The sequence below is a fragment of the Salvelinus sp. IW2-2015 genome, linkage group LG26 (assembly GCF_002910315.2).
Source record: "Salvelinus sp. IW2-2015 linkage group LG26, ASM291031v2, whole genome shotgun sequence".
NCBI lineage: Eukaryota > Metazoa > Chordata > Actinopteri > Salmoniformes > Salmonidae > Salvelinus > Salvelinus sp. IW2-2015.
The window spans coordinates 8,193,865-8,217,952 of NC_036866.1; the positions used below are offsets into that span (position 1 = coordinate 8,193,865).

Consider the following 24,088-nt stretch of genomic DNA (forward strand, 5'->3'; position numbering starts at 1 on the left):
CGTGATTAGCCTAGCTAGCTAGTAAAGTTGTGGGCGTTTGAGACGAGAAGTGGACGCTGCGCTGATAGGATAAGACGAGAGTTGCCAGASAGGGGCGGTCTCAAACAAAGTTTAAGTTTGATTGTAAATGGTCAGTTACAAATCAATTCTGCATGATGATGAAATTAGCTTATGCATTTTCAWAATTTTTATGCAGAATTAATTTGTGATGCAACTGCGTATATGTCTTCAGAGACCGTTCTGCAAAGTACCCTGCGCGTGTTCTCCAGGGGCGCTMCACCGTGGTTGACCCTGTGCTTCCAACACCTTTGGGTGTGGTGGACGACTGTAAGGGAAATGGACAATCGAGTATTCTTRATATGCCTAAAGAACAAATAAATTACACAGATGCTATCAATTATGTCCATGTCAGTAAATTCTTTGGCAATCTATCCAAATTACTTGGCATGCTTTGAGTTCCAAAAAAACGAATATCCTACAGCTGGGCCTATAAGCACAAAGTCGTTCTTGTTTCATAAAATGTAGGCCTAAATCTGTGAGCATGTCCTTGGCAAATGTATGAGATACTGGGAAGACAAAAACAGTCTGGAATTGATTGTATAAAACCTTCTCTTCCACGCAGCTGCCTGATCGGATACTTATCTAGGCGGATTGGATTTCAACCTTGTTTGGCATCAAAGGCTATGAGACTCCTTTGATGTGGTAAAACCTCTGTAGTGGACAGGGAGATCAGCCCCCATACCACCTGGACCTAAGATGCCTCACTGCAATGGCAACATCCTATAAAAAAAAATCAAAATTCCTCTACCCTTCATTTAAAATGTAACAATTAAACAATAAGACAACATAAGGAGAGATGGGTTAAATGCAATTTATGTAAAATGGCATAACTAGGCTACACTGACAACGACAACTGTGCAGATGAAAGATAATAATCTATTAGAATACAATGTATATTTTTTTAGCAACATGTACAGAAGATTTGCGTCCATGTCAACATATACTGAACAAAAATATAGACGCATCATGGAACAATTTCAAAGATCATGTACAAATCTGTCAATTGAAATAAATAAATTTGGCCATAATCTATGGATTTCACATGACTGGGAATACAGATATACATCTGTTGGTCACAGATACCTTTTTAAAAAGTGGGGTCATGGGTCAGAAAACCAATCAGTATCTGGTGTGACCAACTTTTGCCTCATGCGGCACGACACATTTCCTTCGCATAGAGTTGATCAGGCTGTTGATTTTGACCTGTGGAATGTTGTCCCACTCCTCTTCAATGGCTATGTGAAGTTTCTGGATAWTMGCAGGAACTGGAACATGCTGTCGTATACGTCGATGCAGAGCATCCCAAACATGCACAATGTGTGACATGTCTGATGAGTATGCAGGCTCTAGAAGAACTGGGACATTTTCAGCTTCCAGGAATTGTGTACAGAGCCTCGCAACATGGGGCCGTGCATTATCATGCTGAAACATGAGGGGATGGTGGCGGATGAATGGCACGACAATGGGCCTCAGGATCTCGTCATGGTATATCTGTACATTCAAATTGCCATCGATAAAATGGCAATTGTGTTCCTTATCAAGGTTATGCCTGCCCATACCATAATCCCACCGCCACCATGGGGCACTCTGTTCACAACGTTGACTTCCCGTGGCCATACACGTGGTCTGCGGTTGTYAAGCTGGTTGGATAAATTCTCAAAAACGACAGTGGAGYCGGCTTGTGGTAGAGAAACAAACATTCAATTGTCTGGCAACAACTCAAATCAATCTTTATTTGTCACATGCGCCGAATACAACAAGTGTAGACCTTACAGTGAAATGCTTACTTACAAGCCCTTAACCAACAGTGCAGTTTAAGAAGAGTTAAGAAAATATTTACCAAATAAACTAAGGTAAAAAATTATTAAAAGTAACACAAGAAAATACAGTAAATAACAATAACAACAGCTCTGGTAGACGTTCCTGCGATCAGCATTCCAATTGCACGCTCCCTCAAACTTGATACATCTATGGCATTGTGTTGTGTGACAKAACTGCACATTTTACTGTGGCCTTTTATTGTCCCCAGCAAAAGGTGCACCTGTGTAATGATCATGCTGTTTAATCAGCTTCTTGACATGCCACACCTGTCAGGTGAATGGATTATCTTGGCAAAAMATACATGCTCACTAACAGGGATGTAAACAAATTAGTGCACAACATTTGAAAGAAATAAGCTTTTTATGTGTATGGAACATTTCTGGCATCTTTTATTTCAGCTCATGAAATATGGGATCAAAACTTTACATGTTGCGTTTATATTTTTGTTCAGTGTACATACTGTACATACACTGAATAAATACTGGAAGGAAATAAACTTCATGTGAATGGGTTTAATTGCAGTGAAAGCTCCTCGACTCACCTGCCAACAGTATCTCACAAGCATCTCTGTATATCAGGTAACACACCATAAATAATTACCTCACATGCTCCCTTTCAGAAAATTACCTTTCTGTTTGGGTGCAGGTGACACACCTGGCCATTGATGAATAATTGATGTGTCCACCATAGACCAGACCAGACTGAAGCCCATTGTTTCTCTAGGCTCATAGCCTACACCATTCATCATCACACAGCCAAAATACATTGAGCTACAGTACAGGTCTGTCTAGGGCTACATGTTCTGAAAGGGAATATGTGAACAATTCTATTCTGATAGTTCCAAAGATGTACCCCTACCTAACAGTGTGAAATTAATACATGAGTAATAATGCAAGACATACTAATATAAAGTTGCTTCTTATTTATACAAATCCAGCTATCAGATCGGTTCAGCTATCAGAGCCATAGATATACCTCAGGGATTCTTGAAAGACTGGTCACTCAGAACTTTTTTTCCACAAATATTTTTCTTAATATTAACGACATTTAAAATAGCATATATATTTTGCTATACCTAAGTATCAGCTATCCCACCATGTAAACAAACAACCTGTTTTATTAAATGCAACCAACTGGATGTGCTAACTCTGTCAGACGCCATCAGACGTATTTCATACTTCCCGAGTGGAAAACTCGGGATCATCTTTCTACGAGTTAGCAAGTTGGAAATGTCCAAGTTTCCTACTTCCAACTAGCACGTAAACGTGGCAATAGAGCCGACATGGTAATGAATAATATTGAAATTATTGAAACTTCTCAAACAAATCTTTCCCTTCATAAAATTCCACTAAATGTATACGGAACAAAAATATAAACGCAACATGTAAAGTGTTGGTTCCATATTTCATGAGCTGAAATAAAAGATCCCAGACATTTTCCATATACACAAAAAGCTTATTTCTCAAAAATGTTGTGCACAAATTTGTTTACATCCCTGTTAGTCAACACTTCTCCTTTGCCAAGATAATCCACCTGATAGGTGTGGCATATCAAGAAGCTGATTAAACAGCATGATCATTACACAGGTGTAACTTGTGCTGGGGACAATAAAAGACCACTCTAAAATGTGCAGCTTTGTTACACAACACAATGCCACAGATGTCTCAAGTTTTGAGGGAGCGTGCAATTGGCATGCTGACTGAAGGAATATCCACTAGAGCTGTTGGCAGATAATTTAATGTTCATTTCTCTACCATAAGCCGCCTCGAACATTGTTTTAGAGAATTTGGCAGTACGTCCAACCGGCCTCACAATCGCAGACAACGTGTAACCATGCCAGCCCAGGACCGCCACATCCAGCTTAGTCACCTGCGGGATCGCCTGACACCAGCCACCCGGACAGCTGATGAYACTGAGGAGTATTTCTGTCTGTAGTGAAGCCCTTTCGTGTGGAAAAAACTAATTCCAATTGGCTGGGCCTGGCTCCCCAGTGGCTGTGCCCATTGTGCGCCACCCTATGGGACTTCCAATCACAGCCAGTTGTGATACAGCCCGGGATCGAACCAGGGTCTGTCGTGACACCTCTAGCACTGAGATGTAGTGCCTTAGACTGTTGCAACACGCGGGAGTCTACACTCCATCCAAATCATGGCCAATATCCATTAAAATTTTTAGGACAATCCTAATAGTGTGCTGGTTATTATCGGCAGTGTCACACACGATTATGTTGGTCAAGTGCGTTCGATTGACTTMGAAACGAGTTCGCCGTTTCCAGTTTCATGTGCTGCCGTGTGCTGTTAAGTCTGCGCTTGAGCGCCACCGTGTGGTTAACTGACGTAGGGTTTCCACCACTTCCAAATATGTCAGACGAAGCCCCGCCCCATTCATTTTCAAAAGGGGCACGCGGAGCAATACGCAGYTTGAGAGGTTGAAAAATCTCTGCACTACTTTATGCAAATTTCACGCGGCCACCGCTTCCGTTAACCAATCAGGTGAGGAGCAGATGTTTGCTTGAAAATCTTCCGTTCATTAAACATAGTTCTACCTGTGATTAGTTCCGGGCAAGCACAACTAAAACAAATCGAGGAAAGCCAGTCATCGATGTGACTGGTATTACAATTCTATATGATGTGGCTTTGTAAGAATACAGAGAGACACAATCATACAGTCAATGGCATGGAGGAGGATTGCAGAGATTGTTGGTGTTGATGGTGGGTGAAGAGAGATTATACAACGTTTGCTTGTGCTGCTAACTAGCTAGGAACATAAATCAACCTAAACCTAAAAACTGATCAAAGCCACAATTTGTGAATGTGTTGACGAATTTAAATTGTGAAATTTGCACACCAAAGGTTAGGAATCACCAGTAACACGCAATACCATTGTAAATGGTACACTAAGTATGCATTTACCCTGTAGTATGCTACCAATTGGATTATGGTATTTTAACATTGTGATTCTCATATAGTATAGTTTATGGCTCTTTCATTATACCCGTGTCACGAGATTGATGATTATAGCTCACTTTCTGTAAAATACATAGGCCTACTTGTAAAATGCACATTAATGGATACGTTGTAAAGGAAATTGTGGCTTTGACATACAAACATTGTTGTGCAAATCCATCTTCACCCACCATCAACATGTCTGCAATCCTCCTCCATGCCACTGAACTTCTGATTTTGTCTCTGTATTCTAAAAGATTTCTCAGCAAATAAACGAGGCAGAATTACAACACTCTCCATGCCCCATTATTTTCCTTTTAGACATTTTTAATTAGCCTACAAATTGTCAGTGACTTATTTTCATGTACAGTAATGTATATAGAATGCAAGGGTTGGATTTACTCTAAACAATTTAATGTCAGAAAAATAATGTACGAAATCTGGTTTATGGTTACCCTCATATACATTATCTACTGGTATCATTTTAAATTGAGAACATATAGCTAGCTCAACAATGTGCAAATTATGTGTGAGTTTAGCTATTCTCTGCTGACAAGGGGCACATTGATTGTATATGCCCATTAGGCTAGTAATGCCATCATACTCTAGGCCTATGTCTGCGGTGGTGATGCATTCCATTATGATAAGCTGCAAAATGGGTTCACCTCAGCTGTTATCTTGAGACAAGAGTGAATCAAATAAAACAGATTGGAGAGCTCACAACTGGACAAAAAGGTCATGTTCATTTGAGAAAGCAACACAGAAAACACAGACAAATTAGAGACAGATCCCCTTCATAATTTTTTATTGTGATGTGTGATTAATGAACATTAACACTAGTTCATCTTGAATAATGTTTTTACATTACCAATTAAAACAAGTTTAAACACTTCAATTAATCAACATTGAATGAATCAACAAAATGTACAAATAATCTAACTTGTTTGTAAATGTTATACATCTTAGTATGTAGGCTATTATTACTAAAGCATAATTTTGGACAAAAAAGATCATACCAAAGGTGGCTAACCTTGCTCCACTCCCTGATCTAAAGGGTGAGCAGACTTCTATTCCAGCCCAGCAATAATACACGTTATTATCAACTCATTAGGTTTGATACATAGAATCAAGTGTGTTAGTGCTGGGCTGGAACAGAAGCCTGCACACRCAGCATACCTCCGGGAGAAGGATTGGCCTGCTACAGTTGTAATAAGTTTGTAGCCTACATTGTGTGTAACTTTTAACTGTATTGTCGTGTACAACATGTGATAACATAAGTACACATACAACCCATGGCATACAAGGACGTGCCAGGAGTCTCTTGGGACATCTTCATCTGCAGACAGGCTTTCGCAGCTCTCCATGTCTCAGGAAAGACAACATTACAAAGCAACAGGCTTCATTTTATTTCAATTACACAGCCCTGATTATTATCTATCTGTCTGTCTTCATAGTTCTCATCTCTAAGGACTAGAACTGGATCATCTTTTCATGATGTCATCCCACAACCCGCCCTATTTAACTAGTAAACGTACTCCTTTTTATGACAGCTGGAGCAGAAAATGATTTCACCCTCTTCCATTGCTGATAACTACAAATGCATTTAGAGCCTGAGTTTTTAATTTAAAATGATAAATATGCCTAAATCAAGATACCATGCTAATATGAAGAAAGCTTGCTGATTATATTTCACTTAGCCAAGTATGTAAAGTTGGCTAGCTAGCTATTTAGCTAGCAGCTCATTAGCCTACACACAGTGGGCTGCTATAGCTAGCTGGCTAATAATACATCGTTTTTTAACATTTTCAAAATGTACTTACTTACTTGAATAGGTTCATGCCCACGCCAACGAAGCGGCCAATCCTTTGTAGCGAAGCGTTGTCGAGCGGAGCCATCTCTTTTGGTCGAGACGTTACACACGCTTTGAAAACGTTCCATACTTTTCGCGGTGTATTTGAACGTTCTAAAATTCCAATGACATTCAAAATACTGTTGTCACAACATTAGATGATTGCTTGTTGATGTTTCAAAGCAAATACACCAACTTAGTGTCGCAGAGCCTTTCAAAATTTGGTGATAAGATATTTGACAATAATCGACGTTATTGATTTTGCACTCTACAGCAAAGGCATAGGAGCAATGGAAGAGGTAAGGAATTTTGCTTTACACTGATTTAGTTTTGCAAATAGGCTACATTTCTCTTCTAATATCTACACTAAGCTGTCCTCGGATGAGTAGTTGATAACTTACATTGTGTCTGTGTTTTCAGATTTSATAGCCTCATTTTAGTAGGCTAAAATGTATATATTTTTTCCCCATTTATCTAAAAAAACAATACTTCCTGGGAGGATTATTTAGTGTAACATTTGAGGTGCAGGTACTCCGCTCTGATGAGCTCCTGCCCAAGTCAAGCACTGGTTAATACAAATAGTTTATTTAACTGTCACTGGTTGCCAGACACTCAAAGCTTACATTTTTTATTTTTTGTTACTTTGAAAGCCCACCTGCCATGTCCAAGCAGGTGTTATGCTGGAGGATCTTAGGAAATTAGTCACTTGGGCTCACTCTCATGGCTCCCACTGTCCCCACAAGCTTTGGCACAAGGGAAAACTTAACCCAGCGGTTGGGCATCAGTGCAAAGTTAATTGGAGATGTGAGGTTGGACATGCCTTTGACTGGGCCTTGACACTTGCCACAGAGGTGAAAGTTGAGGAGGAAAAGACAGAGGGGGAGGTGGATGTAGGTCATAGGAGCAAGAGGAGGAGAATACAACACCTGTCCTCGGATGAGGAAGAGGAGATGGTATATACCCCATTCAATGGAAATATTACTGATGAAAATGGGGTTGAATCCGACGTGAGCCACTGTAGCCTTGTGGCCCATGTGTCAAGAGAGGGAGGAGATGCCACAGTGAGAATGCTGGAAGAGGCCTTGACTTTAAAGTCCAAGCAGCAGAGAACTGTGAAACAACCATTCTTTCCTAGGATGATTGTTAAGGAGCACCCCAAAGGCAATATCCACATGGAAGTTAGGGTGGATCTAGAGCAAAAGAACAAGGAGTCAAACCAAGAGGGAAGGGGCATTGAGGAGAGGACAGTTCTAAAGGAGGAAAGCCCAGGCCCAAATGAAAACCTCATTACAGCTCTTGACATCACCCCTCTCCGAAGCTGCCTTTCAGACATTGAGCGCGCCCCAGAAGATGAGGAGTGGGCAACTCCTAAGGGTGGACAGTGTTCCCTCTCCCCTCCTAAACCTAAGCCCCTATTCCAGGGCCAGGGTGAAACCCACAGGCAGGGCTCCTGTAGTGCTGCCGTCTTCCCACCTACACCTGAGAGATCAGGTGCGGCCTCAGGGCACTGTCCCCCTAATAAAGGCAAGGTGAAGACAGCACCCAAGAAACCAGCAGAGAAAAGTGAGTACATCTGCTGCAGTAATGATTAGTACATTATTATGGGGCAGATTTACTAATAGCACCTGCTTTGTACAGAGGTTATGGTAAATATATTTTCATGTGGGTAAGACTTTACATTACAGCACAGAATATAGTGGTTATAACACCAAATCAAATTTTATTTGTCACATGTGCCCGATTGGTGTCACACTTTTTCTCCATCCCTAGCAAACACAGCTGATTAATCAAATTGCATTCTAAACTGAAGATCATGATTAGGGGATTATTGGAGTCAGGTGTGTTAGCTGGGGCAAAACTGTAACACTAATCAGGCCCTCGAGGACTGGAATTGCCCACCCCTGCTTTAAGAAGTTAATAAGTGAAAAACATAAGTAAAAACATTGAAAATATAAGCAACAAATAAACAGTAGCAGTAAAATAACAAGCAAGGCTATATACAAGGGGTATCGGTACAGAGTCAATGTGCGGGGGCACCAGTTAGTTGAGGTAATTGAGGTAATATGTACGTGACTATGCATAGATTATAAACAGAGAGTAGCAGCAGCGTAAACGAGGGGTCTGGGTAGCCCTTTGATTAGCTGTTCAGGAGTCTTATGGTTTGGGGGTAGAAGCTGTTAAGAAGCCTTTTGGACCTCGACTTGGCACTCCGGTACCGCTTGCCATGTGGTAGCAGAGAGAACAGTCTATGACTAGGGTGGCTGGAGTCGTTGACAATTTTTAGGGCCTTCTGACACCGCCTGGCATAGAGGTCCTGGATGGCAGGAAGCTTGGCCCCAGTGATGTACTGGGCCGTACACACTACCCTCTGTAGTGCCTTGCGGTCAGAGGCCGAGCAGTTGCCATACCAGGCAGTGATGCAACCAGTCAGGATGCTCTCGATGGTGCAGCTGTAGAACCTTTTGAGGATCTGAGGACCCATGCCAAATCTTTTCAGTCTCCAGAGGAGGAATCGGTTTTGTCGTGCCCTCTTCATGACTGTCTTYGTGTGTTTGGGCCATGATAGTTTGTTGGTGATGTGTTCACCAAAGAACTTGAAGCTCTCAACCTGTTCCACTACAGCCCCGTCGATGAGAATGGGGGCGTGCTCGGTCCTCCTTTTCCTGTAGTCCACAATCATCTCCTTTGTCTTGATCACGTTGAGGGAGAGGTTGTTGTCCTGGCACCACACGGCCAGGTCTCAGACCTCCTCCCTATATGCTGTCTCATTGTTGTCGGTGATCAGGCCTACCACCGTTGTGTCATCGGCAAACTTGATGATGGTGTTGGATACGTGCCTGGCCATGCAGTCATGAGTGAAAAGGGAGTACATGAGGGACCTGAGCACGCACCCCAGAGGGGCCCCCATGTTGAGGATCAGCGTGGCGGATGTTGTTCCCTACCCTTACCACCTGGGGGGCAGCCCATCACGAAGTACAGGATCCAGTTGCAAAGGGAGGTGTTTAGTCTAAGGGTCCTTAGCTTAGTGATGAGCTTTGAGGGCAATATGGTGTTGAACGCTGAGCTGTAGTCAGTGAATAGCATTCTCAAATAGGTGTTCCTTTTGTCCAGGTGGGAAAGGGCAGTGTTGAGTGCGAGAGAGATTGCYTCATCTGTGGATCTGTTGGGGCAGTATGCAAATTGGAGTGGGTCTAGGGTTTCTGGGATAATGGTGTTGATGTGAGCCATGACCAGCTTTTCAAAGCATTTCATGGCTACACACGTGAGTGCTATGGGTCGGTTGTCATTTAGGCAGGTTACCTTAGTGTTCTTGGGCACAGGGACTATGGTGGTCTGCTTGAAACATGTTGGTATTACAGACTCAGACAGGGACAAGTTGATAATGTCAGTGAAGATACTTGCCTGTTGGTCAGCACATGCTCGGAGTACACGTCCTGGTAATCCGTCTAGCCCTGCGGCCTTGTGAATATTGACCTGTTTAAATGTCTTACTCACATCGGCTACGGAGAGCATGATCACACAGTCGTCCGGAACAACTGGTGCTCTCTTACATGTTTCAGTGTTATTTGCCTCGAAGCGAGCATAGAAGTAATTTAGCTCGTCTGGTAGGTTAGTGTCACTGGGCAGCTCATGGCTGTGCTTCCCTTTGTAGTCTGTAATAGTTTGCAAGCCCTGCCACATCCGACGAGTGTTGGAGCCGGTGTAGTACGATTTAATCTTAGTCCTTTATTGATGCTTTGCCTGCTTGATGATTTGTCGGAGGGCATAGCAGGATTTCTTATAGGCTTCCGGGTTAGAGTCCCACTCCGTGAAAGCGGCAGTTCTACCCTTTAGCTCAGTGCGGATGTTGCCTGTAATCCATGGCTTCTGGTTGGGGTATGTACCCACAGTCACTATGGGGACGATGTCATCGATTCGCTTATTGATGAAGCCAGTGACTGATGTGTACTCCTCAATGCCATCGGAAGAATCCCGGAACATATTCCAGTCTGTGCTAGCAAAACAGTCCTGTAGCTTAGCATCTGTTTCATCTGACCACTTTGTTATTGACCGAGTCACTGATACATCCTGCTTTAGTTTTTGCTTGTAAGCAGGAATCAGGAGGATAGAATTATGGTCAAATGGAGGGTGAGGGAGAGCTTTATACGCATCTGTGTGTGGAGTACAGGTGGTCTAGAGTTTTTTTCCCTCTGGTTGCACATTTAAAATGCTGATAGAAATGAGGTAAAACAAATGTAAGTTTCCCTGCATTAAAGTCCCCGACCACTAGGAGCACCGCCTCTGGATGAGCGTTTTCCTGTTTGCTTATGGCCGTATACAGTGCGGTCTTAGTGTCAGCATTGGTCCGCTGTGGTACAGTTGAAGTTGGAAGTTTACATACACCTTAGCCAACATTTAAACTCAGTTTTCACAATTCCTGACATTTAATCAGAGTAAAAATTCCCTGTTTTAGGTCAGTTAGGATCACCACTTTCGTTTTAAGAATATGTAATGTCAGAAAATAGAAGAGTGATTTATTTGAGCTTTTATTTCTTTCATCACATTCCCAATGGTCAGAAGTTTACAACACTCAATTAATATTTGTAGCATTGCCTTTAAAATGTTAACTTGGGTCAAATGTTTCAGGTAGCCTTCCACAAGCTTCCACAATAAGTTGGGTGAATTTTTGCCATTCCTTCTGACAGAGTCTGTGTAACTGAGTCAGGTTGTAGCATCTTGCTCGCACATGCTTTTTCAGTTCTGCCCACCACATTTTCTATAGGATTGAGGCCAGGGCTTTGTGATGGCCACTCCAATACCTTGACTTTGTTGTCCTTAAGCCATTTTGCCACAACTTTGGAAGTATGCTAGAGATCATTGCCATTTGGAAGACCCATTTCGACCAAGCTTTAATTCCTGACTGATCTTGAGATGCTGTAGGGTACATCATTTTCCTTCCTCCTGTGATGCCATCTATTTTGTGAAGTGCACCAGTCCCTCCTGCAGCAAAGCACCCCCACAACATGATGCTGCCACCCCCGTGCTTCATGGTTGGGATGTGTTGTTAGGCTTGCAAGACTCCCCCTTTTCCTCCAAACATAATGATGGTAATTATGGCCAAACAGTTCTATTTTGTTTCATCAGACCAAGGCCATTTTTCCAAAGTATGATCTTTGTCCCCATGTGCAGTTGCAAACCGTAGTCTGGCTTTTTTATGGCGTTTTGGAGCAGTGGCTTCTTCCTTCTGAGCGCCTTTCAGGTTATGTCGATATAGGACTCGTTTTACTGTGGATATAGATACTTTTGTACCTGTTTCTCCAGCATCTTCACAAGGTCCTTTGCTGTTGTTCTGGGATTGATTTGCATAGAACGTGTCTCCTTCCTGAGCGGATGACGGCTGCGGGGTCCTGCGTGTTTATAACTTCAGCATACTATTGTTTGGACAGATGAACGTAGTACCTTCAGGCATTTGGAAATTGCTCCCAAGGATGAACCAGACTTGTGGAGGGCTACAATTTTTCTTCTGAGGTCTTGGCTGATTTCTTTTGATTTTCCCATGATGTCAAGCAAAGAGGCACTGAGTTTGAAGGTAGGCCTTGAAATACATCCACAGGTACACCTCCAATTGGCTCAAATTATGTCAATTAGCCTATCAGAAGCTTCTAAAGCCATGACATCATTTTCTGGAATGTTCTAAGCTGTTTAAAAGCACAGTCAACTTAGTGTATGTAAACTTCTGACCTACGGAATTGTGATACAGTGAAATAATCTGTCTGTAAACAATTGTTGGAAAAAGTACTTGTCATGCACAAAGTAGATGTCCTAACCGACTTGCCAAAACTATAGTTTGTTAACAAGAACGAGTTTTAATGACGCCAACCTAAGTGCATGTAAACTTCCGACTTCAACTGTATATAGACAGCTATGAAAAATATAGATGTAAACTCTCTTGGTAAAAAGTGTGGTCTACATCTTATCATGAGATACTCTACCTCAGGTGAGTAAAACCAAGAGAGTTCCTTAGATTTCGTGCACCAGCTGTTAACAAATATGCATACGCCGCCGCCTCTTGTCTTACCAATAGGCCGCTGTTCTATCCTGCCGAAAAAGCTTAAAACCCACCAYCTGTATGTTGTCGTCATTCAGCCACGACTCGGTGAAACATAAGATATTAAATTTTTTAATGTCCCYTTGGTAGGATATACGTGCTCGTAGTTTGTCTATTTTATTATCGATTGATTGTAAGTTGGCTAATAGGACCGATGGTAAAGGTAGATTACCCTCTCTGCGACGTATTCTTACAAGGCACCCGGACTGTCGTCCATGATACCTCCGTCTTTTCCTCCTGCATGGATGGACAGGGATGAGGGCCTTGTCGGGTGTCTGGAGTAAATCCTTCCCGTCCGACTCGTTGAAGAAGAATTCCTCCAGTACGGGGGGAGCTCTTTTTGATCATAAGACACAGTGGCAGAAACATTATGTACAAAATAAGTTACAAATAACGCGAAAAAACATTACACAATAGCACAATTGGTTGCGGGATGGTAAAACGGCGGCCATATCCTTCGGCGCCATTATTGATGGTAATAGTATGATTGTCTAAGTTGTAGTTACTCACATTTAAATTACTGTAATGTTTATTCAATGTAAATGGTGTCTGGGGCAAGGTTAGTAGTGTGACTGTTATTTTTCTATGTTTCTTCCAGGGGGGCCAAAGAGAGCAGAGGCCAGCCTGGGCAATCTCATGACCTTTATCATGTGGCTAAACTCTCAAAACCATTCGGCGGCCCGCTGTCCAGGCAGCCTGCCTATCGCCGAGCTGGACAGGTTATTGGTCGCCTTCTTCCAGTATGTGTGGGAGGAGTCCCGCCTGCAGGCCTTGAGCAGCAGCACTCTTACGACATACGCCCGTATGCTGGACCGTGATCTGCAGAACCAGGGCTGCAGCTTCAGTATCCGGAAGTCAGCCGAGTTCACAAACACCATTAGGGAACTGGATAACTGCTGCCAGAACTTGAAGCAGAGAGAGTGGGACAGAGACATCCTGGTGATCCAGAGCTTGAGGAGAGAAGAGGAGGCTGCACTGAGGCAGGCAGGAGTCCTGTCTAGGGCCACACCGGATGGGCTGCTCAACCTGGTCCTGCTCAACAACCTCAAGGCCTTTGGGAAGTTCCACCTCCAGGGAGTCTGGCCCGGGCGAGTCTCCGACTTCCACACGGCCACGGAGACCCACCCAGGGACGTGTGACGGGGAAAAACTGGAATACCTGGAGTGGAACAATACTAATTTCCCAGAACAGAGCCCCGTACGGATGCACGGCCTGGCTGACGATCCAGAACGCTGCCCCCTGTGGGACTACAAGCTCTATGTATCCAAGCGTGTTGGAAGCCACCTGATCGCCTCTGATGCAATGTACTGTTGCCCACTGAGCCAGTGTAGGCCCTGGGATAATCACTGGTTCAGCCGCCATGCCATGCCCAAACCTCGCCTGGAAAAGATTATTAAGTCTCTGAGCCACCATATACTCTCCGTTCGTAATGGGAGGGCAGCAGCCGTATATTAGTCAGCAGGTACTAATAGAAGAACATTGATTGTATTTTAACTGTATACTGTATGTGCATATCCTAGCATATCCATGTGTGATATCCTAGCATGACGTGTGTTGTTTAATTACACCATTGAATGTTGTATGCTATGTTATGGTTGAAATACTCATAAATGGTATTACAAAAAAAATCTTATATTCATGATAATGATTCCTCATATATCTAAGTTATTCCAGTCTCCAGCCGCTCTCATAATGCAAATAACCTTCATTCAGTTAACTCGTGTCATATTTCCTGTACCCTAAATTACATACTGTAGCTTGCATGAGAGAGTTACAGAAATGAGGAGCGAGAGAGGACCTCAATCACAGAATTCAATAGAACACAACTCTATGCTTACGATCACAACTCTTACTTGTCCCGAAGATCACCCACGCAATGCTACACTACTACCAGCTAGTACTTTTTATTAGGCTAGATTGCAGTAGACTTTAGTCTTGAATCTTTAGTCCTGAACATACACATGAAATGAAACTAATTTATTATTTACTGTATGACTTTCAGGACAGGAGCATATACAATACCACAACCTTGTACAATGTTGTAAAATGCTTTAAGATTGGCAATTTGAAAATATTTTGTGAGAAACATTGTGAACTGAAATTCAAACATTGGACAAGGGAAACCTTTTTCTCGTAAATCAAAACGTTTAGACAACGTTGTCACAACGTTGGTTCTAATGTAACCAATATGCAACCTTATAGAATATAACAAAAACACTCTGTGTCAGCTGGGTACACCTCTAGGAAAGCATAATAGTTGGGTCAACGAGAGAGAGAGAAACAGGATATGGAAAGGAATGTAACATTACTATTTGACTTAAAAAATGTAACCTTTATTTAACTATGCAAAGAAGAGAACAAATTCTTATTTACAATGACGGCCTACACTGGCCAAATCCGGACGACGCTGGGCCAATTGTGCGCCGCCCTATGGGACTCCCAATCACGGCCGGTTGTGATACAGCCTAAATTCAAACCAGGGTGAATGTAGTGACTCCTCTAGCAATGAGATGCAGTGCCTTAGACCGCTGCGCCACTCGGGAGCAAAGACTGATTGTAAATAAAAAAGAAGCCTCAGGTTAATCTATTCCTACACGGAGTTCCTTTCTTATCACTAAAAATAGGGATATCAGACAAGGATTTCTGAATATGAAACTGTGGAAACCACTCTGGGGAGCATTAGTGTGCTGATTTTTTTGTCTTGTAATTGTTCACTCAACCAAGTACCTGTGAAATCTATACTCCGTGTGTATAGGTCTAGTACTATATATCTGAAGCAGGGCCTGCGTACCTCCTTGCCCGACCAAATCAAATATTGAAATATTGATCATTTATTTGACCGAGACACGCGCCGACAGAAAGACCCATCAATCTCAGCTAAAGCATCCGAGCGAGCAAAACAATGCCCCTCTGTCTCAGTATGTGTAGACCATGTATCTGATTCTGTCTGGACCAAAAGAGTATGTCATGTCATACTATTTCTGGCGAGACAGTATCAGATACATGGGCTACATATAGAGGTGTTGCTCTTTCGCTCGCTCAAATACTTTCTCAGGTGATATAGCTTCAGCAGAGGGGAAGAGGCGAAGCGAGATGGATCACTCTCACCAAAATCTGTCAAGAATAAGCACAATGCATTTCTATGGACATAATATACAGACCTAAACTTGGTGCATGCCTTCCGGCATTTGGGACAAAGACTCCCATTGTTAGGGCAGAGACGTGATCATCTCGTCATTATATACAGATCTCTGGTTTCAGCCTCTTGTGAATTGGAAAGAAAAGTTGGCGAGTGCACATTGTAGTTTGCTGGATTGCACGAAAGGAAATTGATGTTTGGCCCAAATGATATAATTACTCCTGTCTAAATAAAATCATTAAAAATACTTCACCAGGGAGCATGACCTAGCCACAGTGTTCATGAGCTTCTTTACATTTTTTTGTTGTGGATTGTTTTAAATCACAAGTGTGTCGGCCTATGCCTAACCAGGTAGCACAAACGTCTGGACTGAATTCGGCATGCCAGATCTAAAACTGCTGGCCCAGCTGCCGGATCCAGCCCCAGTCTGAAATGAATGKCGGTACAGACTAGGCCCGAGTCATTCGGGCCAGATACGGCAGCCTGAACTGAATCAAAGTTGCCATTTTAGGGACAGAAACGGCCCAGCAATAGCCCAAATCCACTCGATTCTACCCCTCCCCCAACACTAAATGTTTTAAAATGTAAGTAGTAATATTATATTAAATGTTGGAAGGAATGTTGCAGTGATCAACCGAACTATAAACAACAAACATTAAAAAAAGACTTGACATTTTCTAATTTAAATAGATGAAATTGATTTACTCTGGGTGTCGTCCCTCAACAGGCACTATGTATGTACAGTAGCATGGATGCATCCAAATAAATGTCACTAGAAAACAGCTTAAACAAATGCTGCTACTTAAAATAACATCAATCTGCAGAGTTGACGTGACTGTGTTAGCAATATTTGGCTAGCTAGCAAGCAAGGGATAAGAACATTGCCAGCCTGCATAGCAATCAAACAAATATAATGAACAACAGCTTCTCTAGCAACCTAACCAATATAGCTAACAATCAACAACCAGGTTTAGTGGAAGGATTAAATAGTATGAATAGCAGAGCCCCTCCTGTTTTGTGCCCCATATTTTTAGCAAAACATTTTTTGTATGTTATTTTGGCATTAATACGTGTCACATTTCATTAGCAAATAAATAAGTAATAAATAATAATTGAGTTACTAAAGCCGCATACAAACATGGTCTCTTTTTTTCCTTTCTTAAGTAAGGCAGCTCCAAAATGCAGGTGTTTCAGTCTAGCTCAGTACTTTCTGTGGTGATGTGGCAACCAGCAGAAAATACAGAGCGTAGGGGTTGTTAATGTTCGCTAGTTGCGTCGTGATTGGCTCAGTGTTCTGTCTCTCATGGGGACACTACGTCACTGCCAAATCTAAGGGTAGAGTTCGAAAATTCAAGCCCCTTGGGTGCTTTAAGTTACATTGGGTGCTTTAAGTTACATTAGAAGTCCCCAAATTAGAAGGCTCCACGCAAGATCTCCCCCCGTGGGGTCAAAATGATCACAAGAACGGTGAGCAAAAATCCCAGAACCCCATGGGGGGACCTAGTGAATGACCTGCAGAGAGCTGGGACCAAAGTAACAAAGCCTACCATCAGTAACACACTACGCCGCCAGGGACTCAAATCCTGCAGTGCCAGACGTGTCCCCCGCTTAAGCCAGTAATGTCCAGCCCGTCTGAAGTTTGCTAGAGAGCATTTGGATGATCCAGAAGAAGATTGGGAGAATGTCATATGGTCAGATGAAACCAAAATAGAACTTTTTGGTAAAAACTCAACTCGTCGTGTTTGGAGGACAAAGAATGCTGAGTTTGCATCCAAAGAACACATACCTACTGTGAAGCATGGAGGTGGAAACATCATGCTTTGGGCTGTTTTTCTGCAAGGGACCAGGACGACTGATCCGTGTAAAGGAAAGAATGAATGGGGCCATGTATCGTGAGATTTTGAGTGAACCTCCTTCCATCAGCAAGGGCATTGAAGATGAACGTGGCTGGGTCTTTCAGCATGACAATGATCCCAAACCAACCGCCCGGGCAACGAAGGAGTGGCTTCGTAAGAAGCATTTCAAGGCCCTGGAGTGGCCTAGCCAGTCTCCAGATCTCAACCCATATGAAAATCTTTTGGAGGGAGTTGAAAGTGTGTTGCCCAGCCACAGCCCAAAACATCACTGCTTAGAGGAGATCTGCGCCAAAATACCAGCAACAGTGGGTGAAACCTTGTGAAGACTTACAGAAAACGTTTGACCTCTGTCATTGCCAACAAAGGGTATATACAAAGTATTGAGATAAAACTTTTGTTATTGACCAAACACTTATTTTCCACCATAATTTGCAAATAAATTCATTAAAAATCTACAATGTGATTTTCTGGATTTTTTTTGAAAATTACAGCTCTCTCATCTTTTTAAGTGGGAGAACTTGCTTAATTGGTGGCTGACTAAATACTTTTTTGCCCCACTGTATATACAGTGGGAGACACGTATTTGATACACTGCCGATTTTGAAGGTTTTCCTACTTACAAAGCATGTAGAGGTCTGTAATTTTAATCTAGGTACACTTCAACTGTGAGAGACGGAATCTAAAACAAAAATCCAGAAAATCACATTGTATGATTTTTAAGTATTTAAATTGCATTTTATTGCGTGACATAAGTATTTGATACATCAGAAAAAGCAGAACTTAATATTTGGTACAGAAACTTTGTTTGCAATTACAAAGATCTACGTTTCCTGTAGTTATTGACCAGGTTTGCAGCACACTGCAGCAGGCGATTTGCGCCACTCCTCATACATACCTTCTCCAGATCCTTCAGGTTTCGGGGCTGTCGTGGGCATACGGACGTTCAGCTCCCTCCAAAGATTTTCTATTGGGTTCAGGTCTGGAGACTGGCTAGGCCACTCCAGGACCTTGAGATGCTTCTTACGGAGCCACTCCTTAGTTGCCCTGGCTGTGTGTTTCGGGTCGTTGTCATGCTGGAAGATCCAGCCACGACCCATCTTCAATGCTCTTACTGAGGGAAGGAGGTTTTTTGGCCAAGATCTCGCGATACATGGCCCCATCCATCCTCCCCTCAATACGGTGCAGTCGTCTGTCCCTTTGCAGAAAGGCATCCCCAAAGAATTATGTTTCCACCTCCATGCTTCACGGTTGGGAGGGTGTTCTTTGGGGTTGTACTCAACCTTCTTCTTCCTCCAAACACGGCGAGTGGAGTTTGAGACCAAAAGCTCTATTTTTTGTTCTCATCAGACCACATGACCTTCTCCCATTCTCCTCTGGATCATCCAGATGGTCATTGCAAACTTCAGACTGGGCCTGGACATGCGCTGGCTTGAGCAGGGGGACCTTGCGTGCGCTGCAGGATTTCAATCCATGACAGCGTAGTGTGTTACTAATGGTTTTTCTTTGAGACTGTGGTCCAGCTCTCTTCGGTCATTGACCAGGTCCTGCCGTGTAGTTCTGGGCTGATCCCTCCACTTCCTTATGATCATTGATGCCCCACGAGGTGAGATCTTGCATGGAGCCCCAGACCGAGGGTGATTGACCGTCATCTTGAACATCTTCCATTTTCTAATAATTGCGCCAACAGTTTGTTGCCTTCTCACCAAGCTGCTTGCCTATTGTCCTGTAGCCCATCCCAGCCTTGTGCAGGTCTACAATTTTATTCCCTTGATGTCCTTACACAGCTCTCTGGTCTTGGCCATTGGGAGAGATTGGAGTCTGTTTGATTGAGTGTGTGTACAGGTGTCTTTTATACAGGTAACAAGTTCAAACAGGTGCAGTTATACAGGGTAATGAGTGGAGAACAGGAGGGCTTCTAAAAGAAAAACTAACAGGTCTGTGAGAGCCGGAATTCTTACTGGTTGGTAGGTGATCAAATACTTATGTCACGCAATAAAATGCAATTTAATTACTTAAAAATCATACAATGTGATTTTCTGGATTTTTGTTTTAGATTCCGTCTCTCACAGTTGAAGTGTACCTATGATAAAAATTACAGACCTCTACATGCTTTGTAAGTAGGAAAACCTTCAAAATCGGCAGTGTATCAAATACTTGTTCTCCCCACTGTATATATATTTTTGGGGGCTTGCCTGTTTTGCATGTTATTTTGGCATTAATATGTGTCACATCAACTTGCATTTAGTACCTTGGGTCGAGTGTTAGCACCAACTCATGAAACCCCCGTTTCTCGACCGTGTAAATTGGGGCCATGTCTTTGCAGATGTAAGTCGTAACGGCAGCTTGTTATCTCCTTCCATCTTCGTGATTCTTTGCCATATGGTGTGCCGCGGACAAAAGCCTCTTGCAGCGTCTTAGTTGGTGGTTTGTTTTGAACACTCGACTGTACGTTTTTGGGTCTCATTCGTAGACTCTCTCCGTACTGTTTCACATGATTCTTGCGTAGATGGTAAAAGAGGTTAGTGGTGTTTGAGCGTGTTGACGGGACCGGCCCGTGGCCGGTTTTCTGGTCCGTGTCAGACTTTTAATACCCAAACCACGTCCATGCGACCGAAGTAGCCCCTCTTTTAGGTATGAGCTCCGTGTCTCCGTGCTCTGTGTCACGTTCACTCTCCATGTTTGTTTGTGTTGCAAATTTCCCGTGTGGAAGAACGCAAAGCGTCGTCCAATTGACGAAAAATATTGCAGTAAAGAGTGTGATTTGCGACACAACTAAATAAATGACAGAACATAATATGAAACGATAGACGTTTTTCTATCGTCAAATGATATATATATCGTCATATCGCCCAGCCCTATTATCGATCATAGTCTGCTGCTGGAAAAACTTGTGTTATAGCTTCACACCCCTTGCTATAATGTGAATAAAGAGTTACTTGTCTAACAGAACACAGAGGGTGTTCTTTAATGGAAGCCTCTCAAATWTAATCCAGTTAGAATCAGGAATTCCCCAGGGTAGCTGTTTAGGCCCCTTACTTTTTTCAATGTTTACTAATGACATGCCACTGACTTTGAGTAAAGCCAGAGTGTCTATGTATGCGGATGACTCAACACTATACYTGTCAGCTACAGCGACTGAAATGACTCAACACTCAACAAAGAGCTGCAGTTAGTTTCAGAGTGGGTGGCAAGGAATAAGTTAGCCCTAAATATTTCTAAAACTAAAAGCATTGTATTTGGAACAAAAACACTCACTAAACCTCAACTAAATATTCTAATAAATGTGGAAATTGAGCAAGTTGAGATGACTAAACTGCTTGGAGTAACCCTAGATTGTAAATTGTCATGGTCAAAACATATTGATGCAGTCGTGGCTAAGATGGGGAGAAGTCTGTCTATAATAAAGCGATGCTCTGTCTTCTTAACAACACTATCAACAAGGCAGGTCCTACAGGCCCCAGTTTTGTCATACCTTGACTACTGTTCAGTCGTGTGGTCAGGTGCCACAAAAAAGGACGTAGGAAAATTGCAATTGGCTCAGAACAGGGCTGCACCGCTGGCCCTTGGATGTATACAGAGAGCTAATATTAATAATATGCATGTAAATCTCTCCTGACTGAAAGTGGAGGAGAGATTGACTTCATCACTGCTTTTATTTATGAGAGGTATTGACATGTTGAATGCACCGAGCTGTCTGTCTAAACTACTGGCACACAGCTCGGACACCCATGCATACCCCACAAGACGTCTCAATGCCCAACCTAGCCCGGCCGATACGTGGAGCTGGGATGTACCGCACCGGGCTATGTACACATACAGGAGACACCGTGCGCTCTTCCGCATAACACGGTGTCTGCCCGTACTCTCGCTCTCCACGGTAAGCATGGGAAGTTGGCGCAGGTCTCCTACCTGACTTCGCCACACTCCCCGTTAGTCCCCCCAATAATTTTTTGGGGCTGTCTCTCGGGCTTCCTACCGCGTCGCCGTGCTGCCTCCATTCGCCGGTATCCCTCCGCACATTGCTCCATAGAATCCCAGGCGGGCTCCGGCACTCTCCCTGGGTCGACCGACCACCTGTCTATTTCCTCCCAAGTAGTATAACCCAGATCCTGCTCACGCTGCCGAGCTAGCTCCTCAGAACGTGGCCTCTCTGCTTTCGCTGCCTACAGCTCAGCTTTGGGGCGGCGATATTCCCCTGGCTCTGCCCAAGGTCCTTTACCGTCCAATTCGTCTTCCCATGTCCATTCCTGACATCGCTGCTGCTGCTGCTGCCGCTGTCCGTTACCACGCTGCTTGGTCCGGTTTTGGTGGGTGATTCTGTAACGGCTGTCTTCGGGTGAAAGKGAGGAGGACCAAAATGCAGCGTGATGATAATCCATATTTTAATTAGGATAATAAACGACGAACAAAAACAACAAACTGACAGAAGAAAGCGAAAACGCTACAGTCCTGAACATGGGAACACAGAACAGATGAACACACAAACAGGAACAATCACCCACAAACAAACAGTGAAAACAGGCAACCTTAATATGGTTCCCAATCAGAGACAATGACAAACACCTGCCTCTGATTGAGAACCATATTAGGCCAAACAACAAACCCAACATAGAAACACAAAACATAGAATGCCCACCCAGCTCACGTCCTGACCAACTAAACAAAGACTAAACAAAGGAAATAAGGTCAGGAACGTGACAACACCCTTCTTGTCAATGTTGCTGCTGTCAATTGTGAGCAGCACATTTAACACTGCATTCAGTCTGAACCCCAGAATAAGCAGGACAAAATGACGCAGGTGAAACAAAGGTGACAAAAACATTACACCACTATTGTAGCCATTTAGCCAGGCTAATGTTGCTAACTAGTTAGCTAGCTAGCTAGATAGATAACAGGTATTGTGTAAATGTAAAACTTACCGAAGACAGTTCACAGAATTGTAAATTTAAACAATGCAGRAATTCTTTTCATTACTAAATTTAGCTAACATTATATAGTTAATCCAGAGATTCTTACCTTTGCCTCCATTTGGCAGTGTCGTCCAGATCATCATGGCCCTGGTGAGTGACATTAGCAGCTCATTTGCATTTCATTTGGGGGGGGGGGGGGTGAACACAGGCCAATATATTCATTATAAAGTCACCTTGTCCAAGAGAGATTTACAATGTTATCAAAACGTCACGCCAGGGTAGGCCTACATGAAACACAGCCCTTATTGTGAGTGTTTCTAAAATCCCCTCTGGGAAATGAATGGTGGAAAAACGGTTGGAAGCATTTCCGTGTTTGACCGATAGGTGTTATCGGTATCATGACTCATATTGTGGTACTCTGTACACAGAAGGCCTGCAGAGTGGGCAGGGTAGTGTCATCACTAGCGTCTATAGCATTCACTAGTTTCTATAGCCACGTAGTCATAAACCCCGCCAATTTCTACAATGTATCTTAGAGGAAGGGAGCAGAGTAGTGCAGGAGTGGAGTAAGGTGCGGAGCTTGTGTAATTTGTCTGGCTCATCAGCCTTCTCTCCCGCTCCAATTTCACTCAGGTACTGCTCAACTAGGAGCTCTGGCCATGCTCTGCCCAGCATTATTAATTTCCTTCATCAATGTTATTTTAATTAGGCCTATTCTGTTGCCTTTACTTAGGTTACCTCACCACTAATGTGCAGAGATGTTGTTATGAGTCAGCAAAGAAATAGGTCACAGCCTGTGTATTGATGGCAAGACAATGAAGGAGCCCATGRGACAGCATGGGAGACGTTTTGGTTTCTATTTAGGCTATTGTTTAAAGAAGAGGAGTCTACATTTGTATCAGTAAGTGCATCAGAGCCACTTACAACTGAAGTTTCTGATCATTAATAGATTTGAGAATTTTTTTTGTTTTTTTAACAGTGCCTAGCCTATCACCTAGGTAGGTCCTTGTTTAATAGCCTACAACATGTTGTTGAAATGTTAAAGCTTTTTACGATAGCCTACTTTAAAAGCAAATGGTACATAGTCACAAAAGTAGATGGGGTGTTTGTTAAATTATATTTTTAAACAAAAAATGAATGGAGCATATTTGAAGCTGCAGTTATTTTTTTGTGTGAGGACTGAGCGATTTTTAGCGGAGATGGGAAAGGTTGAGTGCCGGAACGTGTTGATACCTCGATTGTAAAATGTAACTAACAACATAACAGTCTCCCAAAGAAGTTTGCGCTGAAGTTTCTCATAGCAGTCGGCATTGCCGCTTCTCGTTGTATGAGCAGTTAGATTCTTTCAATAATCACTCTATTGCGGCATTGCCTTATCAGTTGTTAGTTACATTTTACAATCGAGGGATAGACACGTATA

The 24,088-nt window shown here is 42.9% G+C and overlaps 1 protein-coding gene across 2 annotated transcripts; it reads left to right on the forward strand.

Annotated features, from left to right (window-relative positions):
- The first annotated feature begins 5,803 nt into the window (after positions 1-5,803).
- On the forward strand, positions 5,804-14,347 carry LOC111952182 (uncharacterized). 2 transcript variants are annotated; one of them, XM_023970736.2, is made up of 3 exons: positions 5,804-6,974; positions 7,326-8,238; positions 13,362-14,347. In XM_023970736.2, the coding sequence occupies exons 1-3, from the start codon at positions 6,966-6,968 to the stop codon at positions 14,216-14,218; spliced, it is 1,779 nt and encodes a 592-aa protein (XP_023826504.1). In that variant the 5' UTR covers positions 5,804-6,965; the 3' UTR covers positions 14,219-14,347. The 2 variants fall into 2 exon arrangements, with proteins under 2 accessions (XP_023826504.1, XP_023826505.1); XM_023970737.2 differs by having other exon boundaries at positions 7,096-8,238; positions 13,362-14,346.
- The last annotated feature ends 9,741 nt before the right edge of the window (positions 14,348-24,088 follow it).

Coding starts and splice junctions, on each gene's coding strand:
- LOC111952182 (XM_023970736.2), top strand. Junction 8,239..13,361: donor CAAGAAACCAGCAGAGAAAA/GTGAGTACATCT, acceptor TGTTTCTTCCAG/GGGGGCCAAAGAGAGCAGAG.